The 23,847-nt window shown below is 39.3% G+C and overlaps 1 protein-coding gene across 2 annotated transcripts in view; it reads right to left on the bottom strand.

Annotated features, from left to right (window-relative positions):
* Positions 1 to 22,118, bottom strand: part of mtm1 (myotubularin 1) — a 35,075-nt gene extending 12,957 nt beyond the window's left edge. For both annotated transcript variants that reach the window (XM_049568842.1, XM_049568843.1), the window contains exons 1-6: positions 22,041 to 22,118; positions 12,385 to 12,466; positions 6,815 to 6,887; positions 6,159 to 6,253; positions 3,842 to 3,952; positions 3,206 to 3,307 (exon numbers count right to left, since the gene is read on the bottom strand). In XM_049568842.1, the coding sequence (XP_049424799.1) occupies positions 3,206 to 3,307; positions 3,842 to 3,952; positions 6,159 to 6,253; positions 6,815 to 6,887; positions 12,385 to 12,441 (438 nt within the window). In that variant the 5' untranslated portion in view covers positions 12,442 to 12,466; positions 22,041 to 22,118. The remainder of the gene's footprint in view (positions 1 to 3,205; positions 3,308 to 3,841; positions 3,953 to 6,158; positions 6,254 to 6,814; positions 6,888 to 12,384; positions 12,467 to 22,040) is intronic.
* Positions 22,119 to 23,847: the final 1,729 nt, after the last annotated feature.

Here is a 23,847-nt window from a genome sequence, read left to right as displayed (position 1 = left end):
GGAGTTTTTTATTTCCATAAGCCATATAGCTAATTTTCACTGTTTGTACAATACACACACAACACACACTGTAAACAAGGGTTAGGGTGTTTAAACCCATCTGAAAATCTTTGAGGTGTGTTTTGCTGTGGTTCTATGGCATGAGTGTGGTTGAAAAACGGCTTCAATTAAATGTTCCTTTTATAAGTTACTGCCTCGCTACAATATGACAAATTTTATGATGTAAACTTAAAGTGAGCTTCCCCTGCTTTAAAGACCAGCAGCCGCCACTGATTTGAACGTATGCAAACATTTAGTATGGATTCTCCACAGAGTTATATAAACGAGGCCCCAGGACTGCTGCTGGGAGAGAAAAAGAGTGACTGAACTAAGGTCAAGACATTTTTTGTAAAATTCTGAGGAGAAGCTCGGTGAAAATGTCCGTTCACCACACTAATATCCATTCCTGATCACAGTACGCCAGGGCAGCCCTATAAACACAAAAGCCTGCATTTAAGTGAGTGAGTGGGTGAGTGAGTGAGTTAGTGAGTGAGTGCGTGAGTGAATGATGAAGTAATACCTAGGCCTGTCGCGATATACGATAAGTCTGTTAATTGCACGGTAAAATTAAAGGGAGACGATAACTTTTCTGGCCGTGATCAATTGCCATATTCATGCGTGTTTGTTTTCCTCGTCTCTCTCCACCAAAGAGACTGAACGTTCACTGCCGTGCATCGTCTGGCAGCCAGGTGAGTTGGTTCATTAGTGTAATGAACTCTCTGTCTTTGTGGGGGAGGCGGGGCTATGGTCCACACACACACACACACACACACATACACACACAGACATCTTTGTGCCCCCCGTCCCCTTAAGAGAAACAAAGTCTAAGTCATTTTTTTCTATTACAGTGCATTTTTTGTTAACAGGGACTGAGGGTCTATTTTTTTTTTTTTTTTGTATTTACAAGGTCTTTATTTATTTATTTATTTTGGTATTTTTGATATTTAAAATTTTCTTTTTTTGCATTCTAAATGTTTATTTCTCTTTAAAAGGGTGTACTTGCATCATTATGCCTTTATTTTCATTATATAAGTTTAAAAAATGGTCTAAAAACCGCAAAATTACAACAATAATAAAAATGGTCTTGAAAGCATAATATTACGTAATATTATCGCTTATCGCAATAATTTCTGACGCAATTAATCGCCCAGCAAAATTTGTAATTATGACAGGCCTAGTAACACCATTGGTCTGCCATGACTGCCATCAATAATTCTCTATCGTCCTCATGGGGCGTACACAGCCGCTCGGTTTATGAATGCTGTTCATTCATTCCGAATCTATTCCACGATGGCTGTGCAGCCTCCACCAGTGATGCAAGGCCTAAAATCACAGACTGCAGCTGAAGAGGGGAGGGTTGTGTTAACTGATCAGTGGGTACAGCTCCAATAAATGCAGGTCCCTTCTGCTGTGTTTGCGTCTATGTTTATTGTTCATTATAGGATGTATTTACATTCATTTCATTGCCTGACTGCAACAGTGGGGCCAGCATGGATTTATTAAGAGAACTGGATACAGGGTAGGACGTGGGGCTCCATTCAATCTTGTGAAAGTTCCTCAGTGGTACATGAAGCCAAAAAAGTTCAACTTGCTGGGTATAAAATTACTCGGATCTTCCACATCATTGGGCCAAAAGAGAAAGCGCATTAGAGACTTCCTCCATCTGAGGGGCTAACTTCCAATTTAGCCCTCTGCTAACTTGAATGGAAATGAAATGATTTAATCTTACTGCTCTTCTAGACTTTAAAAATGTTATCAAACCCAATGGATCAAACCCTGATAATGAAACAAGTCATTTTGCAGGGGCTATGGTGCAAAAAAAGTGTAGTGTCACTGATTTACAGACATCTCTTTGCCAATCTAAGTCTATGGGAAAAAAGTCCTTTGGGCCCATTGGCATCATGTGACTGACACAGAAATTGTAGTTACTCAGTCTGGCCACTATGTCAAATTGGTCTCAAAACTCAGTGCACCTACTGGGGGCTTGGGCCAGCGCTTTACTAAGAGCTAAAGTCTGTGACTTAGTGAATGGTGTCACTCCCTGTTCCAAATTAAAAGCCTTCTTACATTTTATACATGCCACAGTCCAGCCATATGTCCAGTTTTGTCCTCATCTTTATTGTTCAGTCTGTGTAATGTCTGCTACGTCATCTCCTTCTTCTTCTTCTGGGTGAAAGCCCACGAAAGAAAAAGTGGTGCTGGAGCTACGGATAGCCCAATATCAGTCGGACCTAGCTGTTGACATGCATGCTGCATGTAAACGTCTGACTGTAACAGTTAACTAAAGATCAAAATTATTGTTGTTTTCTTACAAATACGTACAAATTCCTGCTTTGTTGTCACAATCAAAAACCCGGATTTGCTTAATGTTTTATGACATTTCACATCAAAATGTTTAGCTTCCATTTACTGTTAGTAGAGCATGTAGCATTTTAAGCTCTGCGATTGGATGGCTATTATTGAAATTTGATAGTCAAGGTTGGCTTTTACCATTGGCTTGTAGCTCTGACATTTTAATCAAAGAGCCAGACAGAAGAGCCCCAATGGATATCATGTAAGAGACTGTAGCTATAAACACTCTTCAAAGATGAACCAGTGCCAGCATCCAATACAGCCAGGAGGTAGTTAGCAGGATGAATGTGAGGATTTTCACTGTCTCAGCTGGCTCACACCATAAACAGCACAGAGACAGTAGCCCTGGTAAAGCTAGCTCTGGCACAAATGTTAGCATGCACAAATATTAACCAGGCAGATGTAGCTGTGATGTGGGTGGTAGCTGTGTGTCATCACGGCATATGAGGGGGAGGCATTCAACATTTGCATGAACACTGGGCATGGAAACAAATGGAGGATGACTGTAAGCAGAAGAACGTTGTTTCTCAGTTTGCTGCTTCAAATACACTCAGTGTTTAAGGACTGGACTAATATTCACAAAACAGGAAGTGGAGCCTCTGTTTAAAGTCATCTCTATATACAGTACATAGCGTTCATCGTGGTTTGTTCAACCAATGTGGATCAAACCATCTGAGAAAATGTGGCTACATGTGCATCATCTTGTAAATGAATTCCCTGTTGGCCCAACAAAGAATTATGTATTTTTGCCCCAGAAAAAAGAAAAGCCGTGTGTTAGTCAGAAGATGGCAGTAGAAGTCAGAAGCTGCCTTACCAGACTATGTGAGAGAGGGAAGGCATATTTGAAGAGGAGCTCGAAGATATCTCTTCTGCTGTGACCTTCCTGCTTCAAGGCAAACCTCAAGTTCCTCATGTCCTGAGGAACACAGAGAAGATCAGCAACTTAACCATCAACACAAAAAAGGTACTATTCCATTGGCATGATATTTGGATGAGTTTATAAAAAGTCACTGAGCTTAAAAGAGGATTCCACAGATTTAGCACTGCACTCCTATTACACTGTCAGACTTCTTTAAAAAAAACCTCATTACTACACTAGTCAGACATTTCCACAGTAATGCCTGGCTGAGTGCCCAGTGATAGCTGCCATTACTCAAAAGTACCATGAGGAGTTTTTGACCTCTAGCAGTACTATGGATTTGTGTCAGTAGTTGTAAAACAATGCCCAGGGATAGAGAAAGTTACTTTAAGTGAGTAACACTAAATGTTACCCCCATGCTCTGGCCACAGCTATCGCTGGTGCAGAGGCATAAAAGCTCTACAGGGCACCTTTAAACTGAGAGGTAGTACAAGCACAAATTATCAACGAGCAGATAACGAAATTTCACATGCTGTACCTCTCTTCCACTCTCACACACACACACACACACACACGCACACACATACACACCTTGCAGGTGATATCCAGGCCGTAAGAGTTTTCTCCTCTGCTTGATGCCCCACCCATCTTCTCCACCCGACTGATGGCACCCAAAGGAACGTCCAGCGTCAGCGCCACATCCTAAAACAGACAGAGTCAGCATGTCACTCACCAACACATGAACAAGCACACATGCCAACAACTTCATCACAATACAATCTTCACAAGAAAATCTCACTTTGTTCTCCTGCGTATGTAAAAAGGATACCAAATGTACACCTTTGGAACAACCTAGGGGAACCCTAACGGTAGACCACAGATAGCTTTGTGACCCCTTTCACACATGTACTGCAAACCTGAAATTATCTAGACATTACCTGGAGGAGCCGTACATGAGAATGCAAATCTCTGAATCAGCTGGATCAAACATTAAACAGACCACACCCTGCCAACTCCCTTGTACAAAGTCTGTGTAATGTCCAATTGAGCCCATGGGTGAACAGAGTAGGTCATTGTCCAGAGAATTCACAGTGAGCAAGGGGTCATGTTGATGTTTCTGTCATGCAGCTTGCACCAAACCGGAAGCCAACAAACATCTGAGGGTGAAGAAGAAGGGTCATTTACACTAAGACAGCAACGAAAATGTCTAGCTGACGAGATGATGAGTGGGGGGCGTAGTACCCGGAGAAAACCCACACTGACACGGGGAGAACATGCAAACTCTACACAGAAGGGGTCCCTCCTGGGATTGAACCAGTAACCCTCTTGCTGTGATGCGAATGTGCTAACCACCACACCACCACTGTATTAGTCTGAAGATTAAAAAAATATATATATATAGAAAACATATTGACTAAAATTTGACAACAATGTCATGAATTTTCATCAACTAAGACATTTTAGACACTTGAATTTCCTCTCTAGGGATCATTAAAGTAAATCTTAATTTTGAATTTTCATCGACTGAAACTAGACTAAAACAAGAATAAAAATGACCAAAATGTGACTAAAACTTATCAGCATTTTTGTCTAAAGACTAAGTCTAAATCTAAAATAGCTATTACCTAACGGTTCTGCCTGCCCACTGTGAACTGCATGCCCCTCATGGGAGGAGGGGGTAATGTCAGCTACATATTCTCTTTTGAGCTCCATGTCTTATTTCAGCCTATATCTGTTTACATTTTTATCAAACTGGCAATATTAAAAGTACTACAAATTAGCTATGAGCAGTTCGAGTTAGCGATGCACCCATGGACATACGGATAACTATCACTGAATTACTTTGATATTGATGAAAACTTGAATACCTGATGATTCTAAAGCAAGCTCTGAAGTGTACTTTTTCTATGATTTCTGAGAAGACTTGTGGACATTTAATTGTGATGGACATTAGAGATGATGATCTCCTCAGGAGGTGTAAGTCAAACTGAATAATGTCAAAATGTGTTTCATATCCATGTGTTCAGATTTCACTGAGTTATGACTCAGAGAAGGAGTGTGATTTTTGACTCAAATTCACTTCATGCAGTAACTTTGCCTTGCATCTTTCCCCTTCAGCTCTCCCACGCCCCCTTGGGGAGGCTTAAGGCTTTACTTCTCAGGCTTTGTCAGACCACATCCTGTATTTTCCTGATGCCTTTCTGGAATAATGTGTTAAATCACTGAGGAAAACAGTAAATATTTCATCCCTCACCTTCCCTTGTAGGGTTAATCCTGTCGGAACATGGCTTAAGTCTCTAATAACAGACCGAAGCAGCAGTGCATCATGTTAAAACACTACCATTCTCAGAACCCATCGGCTGTATTCGGCGTCTGATTTCCAGCAGACGGCGATACAGCCTCTGGGGGCAGACCCCCGATTTTTTGGCATTCTGGTTTGATTTGGGCGGAGGAGGCGAATTTCCGTTTCCGACTTCCATTTATATTTAAGTAAATATGCTGAACCATTGCGATGGATTCAGAGTTTGCAGTGACGCCAATTATGTTCCGCCTCGTTAGTTCACCACACGGAGCGTTTAACCTGGCAACAACTGCAGCCAGCTCAAACGTGATTGATCAATATCACGCGGACTACAAACAGCCTAGCACCGGAAACCAAGGCTCTTCCGCTCTTCTTCCGGAGGCAAGATCTCCGGGGTTTGCCTACAGACTCTACATTCACTGAATGTAGAGTCTGTATATAGAAACTAAAACAGCATAAACAGCTCACAGACATATGTGTCACACAGATATTGTTAGATATGTTATTTAACCTCACTGCTGATAGATTAGTTGATGCTTCCATCGGTCAACCACAGTCACACAGCTGAGCCACTGACTGGCCCCACATGAGTTTAATGGGACTTACAGCATCTGAGCTCTTAAAATAGAGTCTGTAGTTGGTGATCAACACTTTGCCTTTCACAGCTCCACTGTATGGACAGATGTAGATGATGTCTTTATCTGGAAAAAAGATCAACACAAACATTGTTTATGGATTTGCTTTCAATCCTTCTCACATGATCTTACACGGGCCTCATTGGCTTACAAAAGGTACTTTTCCACACTAGCATTTCTGTTCAGACATGATATTGTTGGTAAGCAGTGAGTAGTGTAAGAAAGATATCAGCACACAGAGGCAAAGGAAGGCTATAAATGCCATTTATTCTGAGTGTTTAATAAGAGACTAAGAAGGACAGGCCCACTCAGTAAATGGGTTTGTCCTAATGAATAAAATAAACACCTTATGAAAAAAACGACAGTTATAGTTGTATGTACATTAGTTACAGATGTTAAAGATGTAACATATGTACTATGATTAAGATCAACACATCTAGGTTATGCATAACTACTTCAACAATATAAAGGAGCACTGTTCTACAAGCTACACAAGCAGTTGACCTGACAGACATGTTCCTGGGAGTCAAACTATTTGCCCATGATCACAGTACCACCACAGGGGCACATCTCTTTGGAACAGAGTGAACAAATAATTTTGTCAAAGACTGAGCTCCATGTACTCACCTATAATTCTCTCCTCCCCTGGCAGCAAAGATACGTCAGCTAACAACTCCATCTTTAGAGACTCTCTGGAGGTCTACAAACACACACAAAACAAGGCATAAAAAACTGAATAATAGAATAAATTGCAGTAACACCTTATTTATTTGAAAGTAAAAACAAAACGAAGAAAACAACAATGTACACAATCATACAGAAGTAAACCCTCTCAACCATCACTTATGACCCACTCTCAGTGTGTGCCGATGTATTTTTCTGCAGAGACTCTGTCCTCTGCCTGGATTTTCTTATTTTCTGTGTTTGGGATGTTTATGGGCATTAGGGCTGGGCGATAATCATTATTAAGTTAAATAAAGTACTGCTATGATAAATGATAAATGAAAATACCTAAAATACTGTTATAATAATGTTAAATAAAGTGTTGTTACAATAAAGTTAAATAAAACACTAATAACGGTAAATAAAGCACTGTCAGAAAAAAAGCTGAATATAATACTGTGAAAATAAAGGTAAATAAAGTACTGTTATAATAAATTTAAACATTATACTGTTATAATATAGAGAAGTAAAGTATTATTATAATCAAATTAATCAAGGTGGAACCATCTTGGGCTGGAAGTGTTGTTTTTGCTGTGAAATTGAAGCTTCCAGTCTACGGTTGTTGTTAGCAGTTAACAGACGGTTAATCTGTTGCTGTAGTGACTTTACGCGAGGATTTACTCACTGTGAGCTGGAAACGCACTAACAGCTCTACTACTCTAATATTTGCAAGTCACACTAGCGCTCCTTGGTTTCAGAATATGACTAAATAGTTGCGGTCTGGAACCCCGCAGGTACAAAAACATGTTTTGTCTGCGCACACTACCGCTGAACTCATTAAATTTAACTATTACCACTGCGCCATTAAAAATGAGGATTTAGGGGCGTCAGTAGCATAGTGGATAGTGCTGGCACCCCATGTACTCCATTGACTCCAGCTTGCGACCATTTCTGCATGTCACCTCCCCCGCTCTCTCTCTCTCACCCCATTTCACTTTGTCCTGTTCATTAAAGGCAAAAAAAAAAAATCTTTAAAAAAAAAAAGGGGGTATCCACAGTAAGCTGGAAATAAGTTAACAGCTCTCTAGTTCAAGTCTTAGTAATACTTAAACATTGCAGTAGAGCTCCATGGTCACAAAAATTCTACTTAATACTGGCAGTCTGGGGCCCTGCACACAAGACACCCTTTGCCTACTCAGACACTGTCACTCAGGCAAAAGGGATTTGGATGGGAGGAGTGTGTCTGATGTATCATGTATGTGAGTCTTTCTCTGTTGTGTGTGTGCCTGTGAGAGGGAGAGGGCCGCAAAAGGGTGAGAGAACCAAAACACCAAAACAAACAACAGCTTAAAGAAACGATATGAAAATTTATACTCAATCTTCACGATATAGTCATTTTATACATTCCACATGGAACAAGCTGCCATACAAGTGTCATCGATATAATGCCCACCCCCTTGTGGGTGTGTACTTCCACAGCTCTCAGGTAAGGTCAAGGCTTTAGAAAAAGATAGCAACCAGGTGCCGGACTGTAAGCAGCAGGCATCCAAGAGACACAGCCCAGAGAAAACACAAATACAGCAAGGAGAGACACCAAATGAGAGTCAATCTGTGGTTAGCTTTTACTGTCACTTTCACTGGCAGACATATTTACAAACAGTAAACAATAATTCTACACAGTATACATTTAAAGGATTGGTGGGTGTCAGTTTTTCATGCTTTATTTGGTGCTTTTTTTACTTTCCGGGGAAGTACCAGAAAGGAAACACAAAAGGAAAAGAGGGAAAAAGAGCCAGTCTGCTGTGAGCCAGCTGAAGTGTGGTCAGATTTAGTGACCAGTGAGATGAGACAGCACACACACGCCACTATTCCTTTTTAAGATGTTGAACTGACAAACTGTGACATGGAGGATTTAAGGAGCTTAGCAACTAAATTTGACACTGCTGCTCTTTATCCTTATTTGGAACTTAAGCCTAATAAAAAAAAATTTCCTCCAAAGCCTACTATTGGCATTTGGATTGGTCTATTCTTCTCTACAGTTCAATTTCAATAAAATCTTTATTCATTCCATTTAAATCACAACTTCCATAAAGGAAATGTGTTTCTAGCTTTACTGTGTTTTATGACTGACAGGTTTTATTGTACATCCTGGATGGGGCTTTGCAGTCTTGTTTGTATATGTTTTAATTCTTAATATAAATGACTCAACCAGGAAAACCACCTTGTTGCAAACACCATGGAGCTGGCAACTTTTCCCATCCTGTTGGTTCACCATAATTGGGCACACACCCTCAGAGTGACTACTTTATACGATACTGATTCAAAATGAATACACTAAGATTCAAAGCTACTAGTACAAGGCTTGCTGACCTCAATCTTAAATGTCAGGGACCACTTATTAGGTTTGCTTAAACAACTGCAATTTAACTACAGACAATAGTCTCTGAATTGAAACTAGAATTACTGCCCTGCAGTTGTATATCTTCGTGCATCAGTCAAGTTTCTCCTACAGTTTACATCCATGTCTGCTTCACACATATTTTCCCCTAACAGCACATAAGATCTATACAATCAGCATAGATTCAGAGGATCAGTGTCACCATCTTAGTATCTGACCAAATGTCTCCCCTTCTGTTCCTGTGATATGATCTTGAATAATGGTCAGAAATGTGTTTTATGCACAACATTATGATGTCATGATGAAGTTGACTTTTAACCTTTTGGATACAAAATATCATCACTTCATTATTTTATCCAATGAGACATTTGTGTAAAGTTTTGTCATTATTTGCATATGAATTCTTGGCCAAAAACATGTTTTGTTAAGTCACACAGACCTTGACCTTTGACCACAAATTCTAATCAGTTTATTCTTCAGTTCAAGTGGACATTTATGTCAAATTTTAAGAAATTCCTTTAAGGTAATCTTGAGATATCACATTTACAAGAATGAAACAGATGAGGTCACAAAGACCTTGACTTTTGACCTATGACCACCAAAATCTAATCAGTTCAATATTGAGTCATGGAGAACCTTTGTGGCAAATCTGAAGAAATTCCCTCAAGCTGCTCCTGAGATATTGCGTTCACAAGAAGTTTGAGTGTGGCTAGCACCGCTAGCAGCAGCAGCCGTTGTTCTGCGCAGATTACATCCAAATGCTTGAGTCAATATGGTTGTGCATTGCTCCAGTCGATTGATTATATGCCAGTTTATTTTCTGACACAGTCTACATTGTTTTCATTTTCTAGATCAAAGTACTGCCAAAACACGCTGGTTTTGCGAGAGGACATCTCTCTTATTTCCCTCTGTGCTGCTTTAAAACTCCAGTCTACTTAAGCATTACCACAGGGAGGGGGGCTGCTGTCCAACACTTCTGTAGCACCCACTAGTGGCAAGCGGCTGCATGACAGTTAAGTGGCCTTGTACATGAATAAAACACTAGTTGGATTAACTGACTAATATTTCTGGTGCTGAGTAGTGAGGGGGCAGACGTTTAATCGTTAAGATGGCTAATCGCGCGCATCCCATAGTGGAAATATTTTGGATTTTGGAGAAAAAACATACACATGCCATATGTGAACATTGCTGTTAGGAGATAAAGTATGACGTAATGTTGCCTGCCTGGCCAAGCATCTCATCCTGCTAACTTCTCACTCCAGCAACATCAGCTGCTTTGTTTCAACGTGCATGCAGTCTGAAACTCAACCAAGCTGTTCTGTTGGGAGATACACTGACTTAAACCAACAGTGAATAAGAAAAATACTAACATTACATGTCATTTGTTAAGCTATGAGTTTTGAGAAAAAGTTCATAAGCCGCTAGCCTAATTTCTGCAGTGTATATATGCATAAGCTAATCATGAGTGACTAGCAAAAAACAATGGTTTTGTCAATAAACCTTGACAGTTATTACTGAGATGAATTTGCTATTTTTGTTAAATGATGTTGTTATTAATCCATGTGTTATGGCTGTTGGGAGAAGTTTGCTTTCACGGCTTTAAGACAGATTACCCTGAAGTTTTAGGAAACAGATGATGGTTTGGGTTCAAATGGAAAGATTTCTTTCTTAAGACAAACTTATCTCATGTGCTGTTTAATGTGTTAGTGGAGTCAGAATAAAGTAAACTGTACTGCACTTAAGCAGTTATATTTATTTAGAATATTTATGTGTTGCTTTTCTCCTTTATGGCCATAAGCAAAAAAGAAAGGGATAGCAGCTTCTTCTGTAACCACCTGTGTTATATGGGCATATAATATTGCTCATATCGATGGCAGGCCTCTAAATCGCATCGAATTGCAATCGTATCGTGGCAGACTTTGTAATATCTGCAAATATTGTATCGTGATGAAACTGCTGAGTTTACACCCCTAATTAGCATATGAAATCTTGAGTACTGTCCAAAAACATATTTTGTGAAGTCACACTGACCTTGAACCTTGAACCACAAAATATTAAATAGTTTATTCTGGACATTTGTGTCAAATTTAAAGAAATACCCTAAAGGTGTTCTTGAAACACCACGTTCAAGAGAATGAGATGGTGACATAGACCTTCACCTTTGACCTCCGAAATCTAATCAATATGTTGGACATGTTTGCATTCACATCTTCTACAACTGCAGAGCACACTGTCCCATTGCTATGCAAAATTCTCAAGCCCGCACAGGAACTAGCAGGTGGATCCTCCAGCCCCGCTCTATTAATTTGTGCTCGTCATAGTGACTGACTCGCACATCATTCCATTTGTTGTGCTAACCTCAGCATTTTTTTTACTGTGTTTCATATTATAAGCCCACAGATATTAATCTATATCTCATAACTGATCAGACTCTGATCCTCTACCTGATGCTCCCTGTGTCAAAGGCTATTCGTCTGTCTAAAAGGTCTATACTATTTAATTGCTCTATATCAACACGCTATTATTAATATAGGCAGGGGATTTTAATACAGAGTGGTAACCACTGTATGTGAATGCATGAATGGGTCAGACCTGTGCAGCACTGGATTTGAAATGAACTGTAATAAACTGGAGCTTATGTGCTTTGATTACCTGCTGTGAAACAACATGACCTTCATCCATTTAAAATGAACATTAGTTCTTCTGAGCTCATTTTGGTCAAAGTGATGCAAAAGTATTGTAATTACTAACTTATCACTCTACACAGAGACAAATATTGTAAAGTAACTTTTATAGAAGGTAACTAGTAATAAATTACATTTTGAGAGTAACTTGTCCAACACTAGATGGCAATGGTCTTTTTTTTTAGCTCTGTATTTTTATGCCATTTTCTTGTCTTGACCTCCTGACCATCCAGTAGGTGGCACTAGTGCCAAGATCCCTCACTGGCTTCCAGTGAGGCAACCTGCATCTTTGCAGTAGTGGGGGACTACTTTTTCCCAGTATGTGAGCTTAATATCCTCAAACAGCACACATGTAGGATTTAAGTACTTCAACCTTAACCAGCTGGCACAGGTACACAGTCCTATTGCAGATACACCAGATATAGCAAACAGAGTCACATAAATCCACTTACACTGGAGATGTGTGTGTCCAAGGCGTTGGAGTTGTAGACTGAGACTGGTGAGGCCATTGCTCAGGGAGGGGGCTTCCACAGGCTGAGAGAGTGAGAAAGACACACAGAGACTGTTAGTGGTGTCAGCAGCGAGGTCCTGCTAAAGCTGGGCTCTCATATTTCTGTAAGGATATAAGCACAGATTCATCAGCAGTAAATGACAGATACCAGAACATTTTCACAACAGCCTCAGGGCCACAATACACCACGTCAGATTAGACAGAACTTGTCAGTACTAATGCTGACATGGATCCTGTCAGCAAAAAAAAAACCATATTTAGAATCAACAGAGTCAATGACAGCAGTGTTTGTTTTTTTACCATGAAATATAAATTACAGAACGCACATGGTGACAACACTATACTATGAAGGAGTGACATATGGGGTCTCATGAAAACAAATAATACATTTTTGCTAACAATTTATTACAACATACAGGCCAAATCACATTCGTCAACATCCACTTTGCTGCAAGTGAGGAACCATGGAGCTGATGACTCCAGGAACATCATTGAAGATGTTGTAGATGGGGTTTTTTCTACAAGAGTGATCAATATGAACACATTGACTCAGGCTGAAAACCCTTTCAGCACCATTGAGCCCACTCATGCGATTATTAGTATGTATCATCAATAATAAATAACTAGCCCTCTTCTGATATTGAATTACAACGTCCAAGAGAACACACAATAGTGTGTAAAAGGAAGGTGAGTAACCGGTGTTCAATGATCTGGGGAAAGTAACCCTCATCTCTGCCAGCTGCCACTCAACAGTAGTCATGGTAACACCATCTTTTGAAAAATTCATCATGGTAACAATGCATTGTAGGGACTACCCAGAAGTTTCGTGTGAAAACTCTTCATGGGAACCAAGCAAGAGCAGCAGGTTAGCTGGCTAACTTCAGGCTTAACCACCATCCACCAGTCTCATTTCCCTTCCCATGTGTGCCATATATGGTCACGGTAGTTCATCATTGAGTCTAAGTCAACCTTCATAACAAATTTAAGATATTCCCTTGAGGCATTCTTGCTGTATCATGTTCGCAAGAATGGGACGGATGTACAACCCGAAAACATATTGCCTCCAGTCACGGCTATCACTTGCACGTAGGCATAAAATTTTTTTTTTTTTAAAAGAAGGTCAAAACTGAAGCAGAACAGGCAGAGATACTCTGACTTTTAATGGCTTTTTCAATGGTCCAGTGTAAGCCTGCTTTAACTGCACCATGCCAAGCCAAGCCATGGTGAAAAGCGCTTCCACTATTGTCTCACATTGAGGGAAAGCCATCACCATGTCATGTAGCACTGTGACATGGTGATGGCGTAGCTGAGTCCTCAGCAGCTTAACTCTGTGCTGGAGGCACAGAGTTAGCAAAGCTTCATTAGTGGTGCAATTCTTTCAAAAAAAAAAACAAAAAAACAAAAAAAACAAAACAGGTCTAACCAAACAGATGTATTCAGATCAGTTTTAACTATACAAACTGTAACAGCCACAGTGACGGGAAAAGAGCTGCAGGCGACAGGCTCTTACTGTGGTGTTTGACTAGGTGTTGTTTGACTAGGTGTTCAACAACAACACATCATCAAGGTAAAGTATTTTACACTGCTTTGGTGTGCATTCATTCATCTTCTAACCGCTTCATCCTCTTGAGGGTCGCGGGGGGGCTGGAGCCTATCCCAGCTACATCGGGCGAGAGGCGGGGTACACCCTGGACAGGTCGCCAGACTATCGCAGGGCTGACACATAGAGACAAATTCACGCTCACATTCACACCTACGGTGTGGGGGTACGGTGTACCCCCAATCTGCATGTCTTTGGACTGTCGGAGGAAGCCGGAGTGCCCGGAGAGAACCCACGCTGACACGGGGAGAACATGCAAACTCCACACAGAAGGGCTCCCACGCCCGGGATCGAACTGGCAACCCTCTTGCTGTGAGGCGAGAGTGCTAACCACCACACCACCGTGCCGCCCGGTGTGCAATTTATGAACGGGAAATATCAAGCCAAGTCTAAGATAACCCTAACATCCAGAGCCACATAAGACATTAAACATGGTTCAGGTGGGTGATTTGTAAGGTGTGGTGTAAACCCATAACGTCAAAGACAGTTTTTATTCTGACAATTTCAAACCACTGAACAGAATATTGGCAGAACTTAGAGAATGCTATGTCCCATTTTCACAAGGTTTAACAAACAAGATTTTAAAAAGAAGGTTAATAACAAGTTCATTTGATGAATTCAAATGCAACACTGACCTTTTTTTATTTTTGGCTTATAGATAGTGCTGCGGTTATATCTGCGTAACATAAGAGCTTTAGGAGAAAGGAAGGGAGAGAAATTGAGAATAAACATTTGTTGTTGAGCCAGAGACAGTGTGAGTTATGCGGGCACAGAGGAAGTGTGAAAGAAGTGAAATTGAAACTTTATTTAGAAATCATGACAATTAACAGATTTTATTAGGCCTTTGTCAGTAAAAACAAACAGGCCTATTAAAGACAGAAAAACCAGACCAAAATCAGTCTAGCATAAAGTGATTGATATCAGCTTAGAGAAGGGGGTGTTGTTTCACATGCAGTCTACTGTATAATTTTGTCAGTGGAGAAACCACCTTCACAGAGGTTTATGGTCAGGAACAGTATGATGTTACAGAAAGACAATGGATGGATATTGAGCTTTGATGGACAGCAGAAATGATGAGAGAGAGGCTGCTGAACTGAAAGCATGTTTCAACATTTTACATCAAATAATCTGGTCTTGTTTTTTTTTTTTTTTTTTTTTTAAGATTTTTTTAGGCATTTTTGCCTTTAATGGACAGGACAGCCAAGTATGAAGGGGGGAGTGAGAGAGAGGGAGATAGAGAGAGGGGATGACATGCAGCAAAGGGCCACAGGCTGGACTCGCACCTGGGCCGCTGCGGCAACAACCTTGTACATGGGGCGCCTGCTCTATCCACTAAGCCACCAACGCCCCTGGTCTTGTTATTGTGAAAAGCAGATGCATCAATACTTAAGAGCATGAAACTACAAGTTATGAATGGTTCCTCATTCTGGGAAAGTGTGTGGCAGCGGGGGCCAGTTTGAAGAGTGAAAAACCTTTGTGAACTAATTATAGTTAAACTGAGGTTTTGTGGAAAACCACCGTAGTACAGCTTCCTCTTTCTTCGGTTATTCTGGGGCTGGGTATCAAACCTCAATACTGTACCTTTTTGGTAAAACCCAAAATGTGTCTATAACATTGGGAACTAAAAACTGTTTGGGAGCAAGAGTAAAAAACTAACATTTCAAATCAATGCAAATTAATGCAATCCAAAAAAAATACATTTTTTTTTCCCTTTTTGTTTTTCTCAAAGGAGAACGCAGGAATTGATAAATTACACATGAATTAGGCTACTTCCAGTTGGATTTTAGTATTTCTCAGAGTCTTAAGGCCCATTTATATCCCTTTATGTATGAAAATAGATAATTCCATTTCAAATGTTGTGAACATCACTGCCCTCATACTTTCCTGTGTCCTTTATGATGGCATAGATACAGCCAATAGATGGGACTAGAGGGCAGAGTCAAAAGTTTCACACAATAACAAACAACGATGCCGATGGGGGAGGTCCTAATAATGTACCTTGAAAGGCAGTGTTGTAGACGGCGGTGGTCTAAGTGGCCATTATATACATCCCTACATTTGGACCGAGAATTATTTTCACTACATTACTGATTCAGTCCGGTCAGCCATTATTTACATTTCTTTGTTGTCTCCTACAGCTGTGTCTCGCTTGAACTATGCTATACTGTCTAAAAATCCTCAGGTAGTTTTTACAGTGCAAAAATGAACATGTCCAGTCTGTCTAGTCAATAAAATCTGTAAAGCTATACTTTCTGTGTTAAACATTTACGGACAGTTGCAGACTTGTGCCAATTACATAGACGTGCACGCAGTTCTTTTCATACTTTGAGAATCTGTGTCAGTCTGGCTTTCCAAGCATGCCAATTCCCTGATCCACACTCCATTCCAGTAGTCCCCGTTCACTTTGTTTTCCTTTAAATATAAACATGGGTACCTGTGGATCACCTTGTCTCTTAAAACAAGCATGTGTTATTATCTTGTTGTTGTTCTTGGCAAACCAACTAGAGAATAATTAAAAGGCAAGTTTTGATACAGAACTTAGAATTAAATGCAATCCATTTTTTGTCCACAAATAAAAACTACACAACAATGAGAAAAATAGACATGGTAGGTACTGGAAGGAAATGTAATAGAAGTATGAACTGAATATCTCTACAGTCCCACTGAAAATTAAACAAAAAGAAAACTAGACCCCAAAATATGTCCTGACATTATGTTACTGTATACCAGGTAGGGGTGGGTATCGCAGAATTTTTGTGTGGCAATATCGTATCTTCACACAGTGCCAAGTATTGATTTTTTTTTGTAAGAAAATGTTTAATCAATTTATTTGTAAATTATTAATATCACAAATACAAATGAAACTTTAGGAACCCTACTAGAATAATATAATCGATTGCTTTTTCAGTCCACTACATATATTTTACTCCAAAACAAAAAAAAGGGCTGAAGTGAGATGCACGGACTGAAAACTTTATCTCATTAGATAAAACAGACGTTGTCAGAGTTGAAAAAAGGTAATAAATTGCAATAAATTTTATCGTAATACTTAGCATATCACAACATTTAAAATCGTAATAACACTGTAACGTGACCCAAGTACCTAATACCAGGCATGTCTAAATCATGGCCCTGGACCAATTTTAAACAGCCCTCAGCTTGACTTTCAAAATATAATATATGTGTCCTTTCACACAATATTGGTTAATCAAGCAAGATCACTTTGCATTTTCCCTTCATCTCACAATAGCACGACTGTCATACATACAGTTTACAGACATGCATCAAGAAGGAACTATGCAATCAGAACAAATGTGTTTTCATAAACAGACAATAAAGAAAACAAGCGAGGGGAACGGTGACCTAACAGCAGACAGTTCCTGTAGACATAGCTACCGCAAAGACGCGTTAAGTTTGGACACCCCTGCTGCATATGGTAACATTAGCATTAGTTTTAATTTAATTTAATATCATTTAATAATACTCATTTATATTATTTATTTTATAGGCTATTTGTAGAGAGGAGGGCAGGATTAATGTTGGCTGTCATTCGTCTTCCTGGATGTTTGCTCAAGGTGAGCCTATATTTTAGCAGTTGTTGTTTCATTTTTGAGCTAACTGAGACAGTGAACAGGATTTTAGTCAACAGGTGAGTGAATCCAGAATGAACAGCTGTTCTGCTGCAATCAATGATGACCAGTTGTCAAGAACCACAGAGAGTGAAAGGCTCTGTTCAAACAGAGTTTGGGAAGGACAAACTTTAGTTTCTGCCAAACTCCTCCCAAACTAACCAGCTCCTCTACACCCTGCTGCAGAAATCCAAATCAAGACACTAGCATCTGCCTACCATGCTGTGATCAGCTAAAGGCCTAGCCTATAGGATATGGTAAACCCGTAAATCACAGCCCATCGACTATGCTTTGTTGGGCACCCAACAAAAACTGAAAACTCTTCAGATTGCACCTTGGCCCATCAAAAAACAAACAAACAAGCAAACAAAAAAACTATCTCTTATTGTTTCCAAATGTAGTACTTGAAACAGTTCAGTGTTTTCTTATGAAGCTTGCATGCTAGCATTAGGGTTGCTACGGTATGAGATTTTCACAGTACAATCTCAGAAAATATCGCTGTGTCATGGTATCACAGAATTATTATTACCATCAGTTGCAGCCCTAACCCTTAAAGAAAAGAAAATAGAGGGGATTTTTTTAGTTAAACGAATGTTTTACTGATTGAAACTTGAAACAACTTTTACCATCAACTATAACCATCACTGTTCATATCACGGTATACCTTGAAACCGGTATATTATGGCAACCCTGGCATGAGTGAGCTAGCTTGAGTCTTTATTCACATGGTTAAAAGCGCTTATTGTTAGTCGCTTTAAATAAAAGCACCATCTTGACTGTAATGTAATGTCAACTGTAAGGCTGTACCACATGTCATCTTTTTACATTTAAAGCTTCTATTGAGATTTTCTAATGAAGCTTTGAATGCCATCATATTTTATGACATCATTACCCCACCAAAAATTGGAAAAAAAAATCCTTGAACAAAATCCTCAATCCACTTAAGTGATTAATTATTCATAATTACTTCAATAAAGGGATACTTAATTAATAACGATTTTAAAAAACAAAATCAACTTTACTTAATCAATAGATGTAATTTTTTGGTGCTGTTAGGCCAGGTAATACAGGTGTGTGCCTCCCTTTCTGTGGGACAAGTTTTTTGACTGCAGTGAAAATTATGTTTCTTAAAGGCTAAATGCCAAAAAAATTTGCATTGAAAAAGAATTTTTCATTAATAAACATGTGAATTTTGGAAATGATTACATCTGTCTTTTTTTTATTTTTTAAATTTTGACTATTGGTAGGCTAACACTCTGGAGTTATTGCAAATGTTTAAATCACATGCCAAACACAGTCCCACACAATCCTATGCATATACAAATAGTATAATACTTATAATATTAGTGTAGCCCAATAGTGGTTGCACCAGGATGAGATTTTTATGGTACCATAACCATCTCAGGAAATTACAAACCCAGTACTGATTCCGATTCCTGAACTTGCATATCAGCCAACACCGGGTACCGATCCAATACCATTGCATTAAAAGAAATAAGAGCTAGCTATATATTACTAACCCTGTATGAATATGAATTGATTGTTATCATTGTTGTACAGCATGGCTCAGTTTAAACCTTTTGTAAAACATGAACAAATAGGCCTACATACACGATTTACCGGAAATCATTTTTTCTTTGCCGCTCTATAACAGCTGTTGCCAGAGCGGCAAAGACAGCTAACTGCTGCTGTTTTATTCGAGTGTAAAACAATTTTAAAGTTTATTAATAAATGACAGATCGGATCTGTGCATAGACTTGTGTACTTGTCAATGCCCGCTCCAGCTTTTTAAACACTGTCAGAGGCATTTTCCAATACTGGTATTGGTATCAAACAACTCTACAGAAAATATCACGGTTTCACGGTATTACAGTATTATAAATTGTTACTGCTATCACCAGTTACAATAACCAAAGGAATGAAACAGAATTTTTTTTTCTTTTGTTGAATGAACGTTTTATTGTAACTGAAACTTTTAACTGTTTTTTAAAATGGGGGTATGTGTAAAAGTGTAAAAGGCAGTCCAGGGGGAAAGGAGATACCCATGGTAGCTTTACTTTTGTTATAACCGTATATCAGTCATTCTCAACAAGAGGTCTGGAAACTCCCAGGGGTCCCTGAGGGGGAATAATTTATCTTCACAATTTATTCCACTATAGAAGTGAGCCCAATGTGAGTAAGAGTGACTATTCTGATCACAGGTTTCACTTCCTCCATGTTTATTCCTCAACTGTAGTTGACAACTAAAGGATCCTGATCTTTATCATGTCCAACAACTAAAGTAATTTCAGTTGGAGGTCCCTAAAGTTGGAGTCTGTGACTTAAACTGTACCAGGAGGAGGGTTGTAGGAGTTCTTGTCATGAAAAAGGTTGAGACGACTGCCGTAAATAAGCAGATTCAGAAGGCTATGATAACTGTCAATTTTCATACCATGGCATACAGTTTCTGGATGTACCATGGTACGAAAATTGAAGGTTACCTAATCTTTATCTGCAACTGTGCCAAAACACTGGGATAAAAAGAATAAATCAACATGCAAAGAAAGTTATGTATGATGTATGCTATCAACTGGATCTAGTCAGAGAAATGATTACAATAAACAGTGCCTTTAGTTTTCTATTGACCTCACAAAAACCTCATGTAGGGTTGCAACAGTATGAGATTTTCAGGCTACGATAACTGTCTCAGAAAATATTGTTGTATCTCAGTCTCACAGTATTACAGAATTTACATTATTATCAGTCAGTAGGACCCTTACAGGTATGAAAACAGAAGGGTTATTTTTGCAAACATTTTATTACTCTAACTAAAATAAAGTGATGATTATTCATCTAGCTGCCATTTTATACTTTTATATCATGGGATACCTAAAAACAAGTATATTGCTGCAACCCTAGATACACCTAACTATACTAATATCAGCACATCATCAGTATATTCCAATTTTGGCTTTAAAATGAACTCAGAATGGGCCAACATTCTTTTTCTTAATTTGCACAATGAATGAATATTACATACATTTAAAAGTACTGTATTTCACATCTCCATCTGTTGGTGGGCCATCACCATTAGCGTATGCATTGATAATATGTAAATTCCACTAAAGACGAGACTTGATGAGCACTAAAATTAGGTCAGGAAAAAAGTGGATATATCGATATTAATATAAGTTATCAGTCAAATGAGTCGTTACAAATCGTCATTTGGGATATCGGCAAAAAATCCAAAATCTTGCACCCCTAAAACTGGTATATCCCTGCAACTCTAGGCACCTGTAACCACAGTGACTACATATCCAAAATTGCAGATGTAGCCTTAGAAAGCTTAGAAGATGTAAAAATCATAAATACATGACAAAAACTAACATATATGTGTGTGTCAAAGAACTAAAACTAAATCGAAATGAACACTGTTCCTTACTGCAGTTTCTTGTTGCTGATCAGCCAACCCATACAGTAACGTTAGATCCATACTGATGTACATGTGGCATAATGAAACCTATCAATAATATTAGAAATGCTGATGTATTGATCTGAGCTGGTGCAGTGAGCCAGGCCAGCAGCACAGTGTGCACAAGCTGCACTGACAGGTCTCTATAGAACAGAAACACAGTCAAAGAGGACATTATTACTTCCCCCTTTAATCATACTGGAACAGAAGCCTTGCTGGTGTGTTTGAGCATCTTCAGCACTGGAGCAGTTTCTGACCTGTTGGCTTTTAACATCAGCAGCTGGCCAACTTAAATCCCATTACAGCAAAGCAGAAATACTTGCACTTTGACAACACAGACTATATGTGTATATACTGGAATTTGTCTGGTAGCACAAAGAGATACAATTATAATATCGTCAAAAATAACGAGCGCGGAGTTAAAGTTCAGTTGTTATTAGTAGACGGTGTGTGGTACGGTGTAATTCAGGGTGGTACGGTTAGCTAGCTTTTTCCACAGACTAACACAACCTGACAGCAGAGGAGCAGTTTGCGGTGTGGATACCAGCTCCAAGGTATGAACACACAGCCCAAGGGTGGCTTTCAATCTATTCCACTATCGAGAATGCAGTCGGCGACAGAACCGGGTAGTTCTCATGGCCATGTACGAGCCCACAGAACAGCTACAAGCATAGTGGAGAACAACAAAACTCCACCACAACCCCCTAAACTGAACTTTTCCAACTTGGCCATTCCCATAGACACAGCTGTAGAGTTGCACCAGGAAATAGCGAAGGCCCAGACGGTACGACAGCTTGTTCCATCCGAAATTCAGGCTATTTCTGAGCCACAGTGGACAGAAACCTCCGGCAAAGCCCTCCGAAGAACACTAAATACAAACTCAGGTGGCCTCGCTGGGGCCAAATGTCTTATCTTACCCGCAAAGTGCGATTCTCCCGTGGCTCAATGTCGATCTGTTTCCCTCAAGCCACAGCAGGAACTTACCCTACGTCACGTGCCGGGCTGTCATGGCGCGGATTGGCTGGTTGTCAAATTTGCGCGTGCAAGGAATGCAGGGAAAGGTAGTTTTCAGATGGGTTGCTATATTCCTTTTCTTTCTTTTTTTTCTTTTTACTTTTTTGATTATTCTGATTTATTATCTAACATTTGTAGGACAAACATTATCTAGTAGAGGATGTTCCTTCTATAAACAGCAAAAAAAATCACATCAAAATAAATCAATAAATAAATCAACAACAACAACAAAATAGACTGAGGGGAGATTTATATATAAATAAATACGAATTGTAAGTTAATGAATTAAAACACCAGGTATAAAAAGTTAACAAAATAGAGCAAAAACATCAAGATCCAAAACAAGGATTATTCAAAATGACAAGAAAAGTCGACACTTATCTTTCTTGCAGTCCTGCTGGAGTTCTTTTTATCCACTGACAGAAAACTCTGCTTAAATCAATTTATTAACCAGTTAAAGAAGGGCTTACTATTCCTCCACTTGCTGCAATGAATATGGTATATAACCATGAGTGAGATTATATTTATTGTGTCAAAGGCAGATGAATTCATATTATCCATATGAAAAAGAATGTGAGAGCTATCATATTCCTTTTTATAGATCACTTAAAGTGACAATTGTGTTTGTTTTTTATATGAATATTGGTTTGAAAAGTGAGGGGAGGCACAATACAGAAGGGGTCTGGGGTTCCTCCCCCTGAAAAATAATGTTATTTGAATCCCAAATCCTGCATTACTACACATATTTCGGGACTATGGTGACCAAAACAAAATCTGGAAGATAATGAAGGTGGTCATAAAGTCTGCCAGGATAGGATGCAAACAGCACCCAGCACTGTCCCTTTATTGACTTGACATTTGAGTAATTTGTAAAGTAGGTTTGTAAAGTAGATTTGTAACATTATCTCAGTTACTATAATTCTGCCACTGTAATTTTTTTCATGCTTCTGAATAAATATTAAAATTATTCATTATCATGTGTGGGTGTCTCTTACAGCTTATACAAGTTGTATCACTGCAGCCTTGGGGATCACATGCTGGACTTTCACCCTGACTGTATGAGCCTATATGAAACTGCTTTGACCCACCAATAAAGATAAGTCCAAGGCAGCATCCCTGACATGACTGCTTCAGTCAGAACTGGACACACCTCCAACATTTCAGCCTGCTTCTCTGGTACGTCTTGCTGCTCCTGCATGTGCAGACACACCATGAAAAGCTTACTTTCAGAAGACTCGATTAGGACACCTCCAGGTCCATCAAGCCCCCAATTCATCTTCAGGAGATCAGTCTCATCTCACAGCTGCAGTAATCCAGTTCCAGTGTTCCACAGTGTCCATGTCATTAATTGTGTCAATGTTTGACATGTGCTGGGTTGAAGGACACAAACAAAAGTCTTTATTGGTGAAATGTCACAGATTTGCATTAAGTACTTACATTAAAACAATGATTAAACAATAATCTAAATTCTACTTCTAGACGATACTATAGACCCCCTCCAGTAAAATCCATTTTTTTTTCCAGTTTCCTTGATAACACATCCTTGTGGTGTTTTGTACACTGCAAGACTTATCATGTGTAAAATAAATAGTCAGCACTGTGGCTGAGCATTTCCACCTTGGATCTGCAGTGTACCAATGACAAGAATGTGGATTCAGACAACCAGGGTTTCATACATCACATGCCTTTGGAACTAGTAATGCCATAACA

This window comes from Epinephelus fuscoguttatus, linkage group LG23 (genome assembly GCF_011397635.1).
Source record: "Epinephelus fuscoguttatus linkage group LG23, E.fuscoguttatus.final_Chr_v1".
Taxonomy (NCBI): domain Eukaryota; kingdom Metazoa; phylum Chordata; class Actinopteri; order Perciformes; family Serranidae; genus Epinephelus; species Epinephelus fuscoguttatus.
The sequence above is the reverse complement of the archived record's forward strand: the minus strand, read 5'-3'. Positions and strand labels throughout refer to the sequence as shown.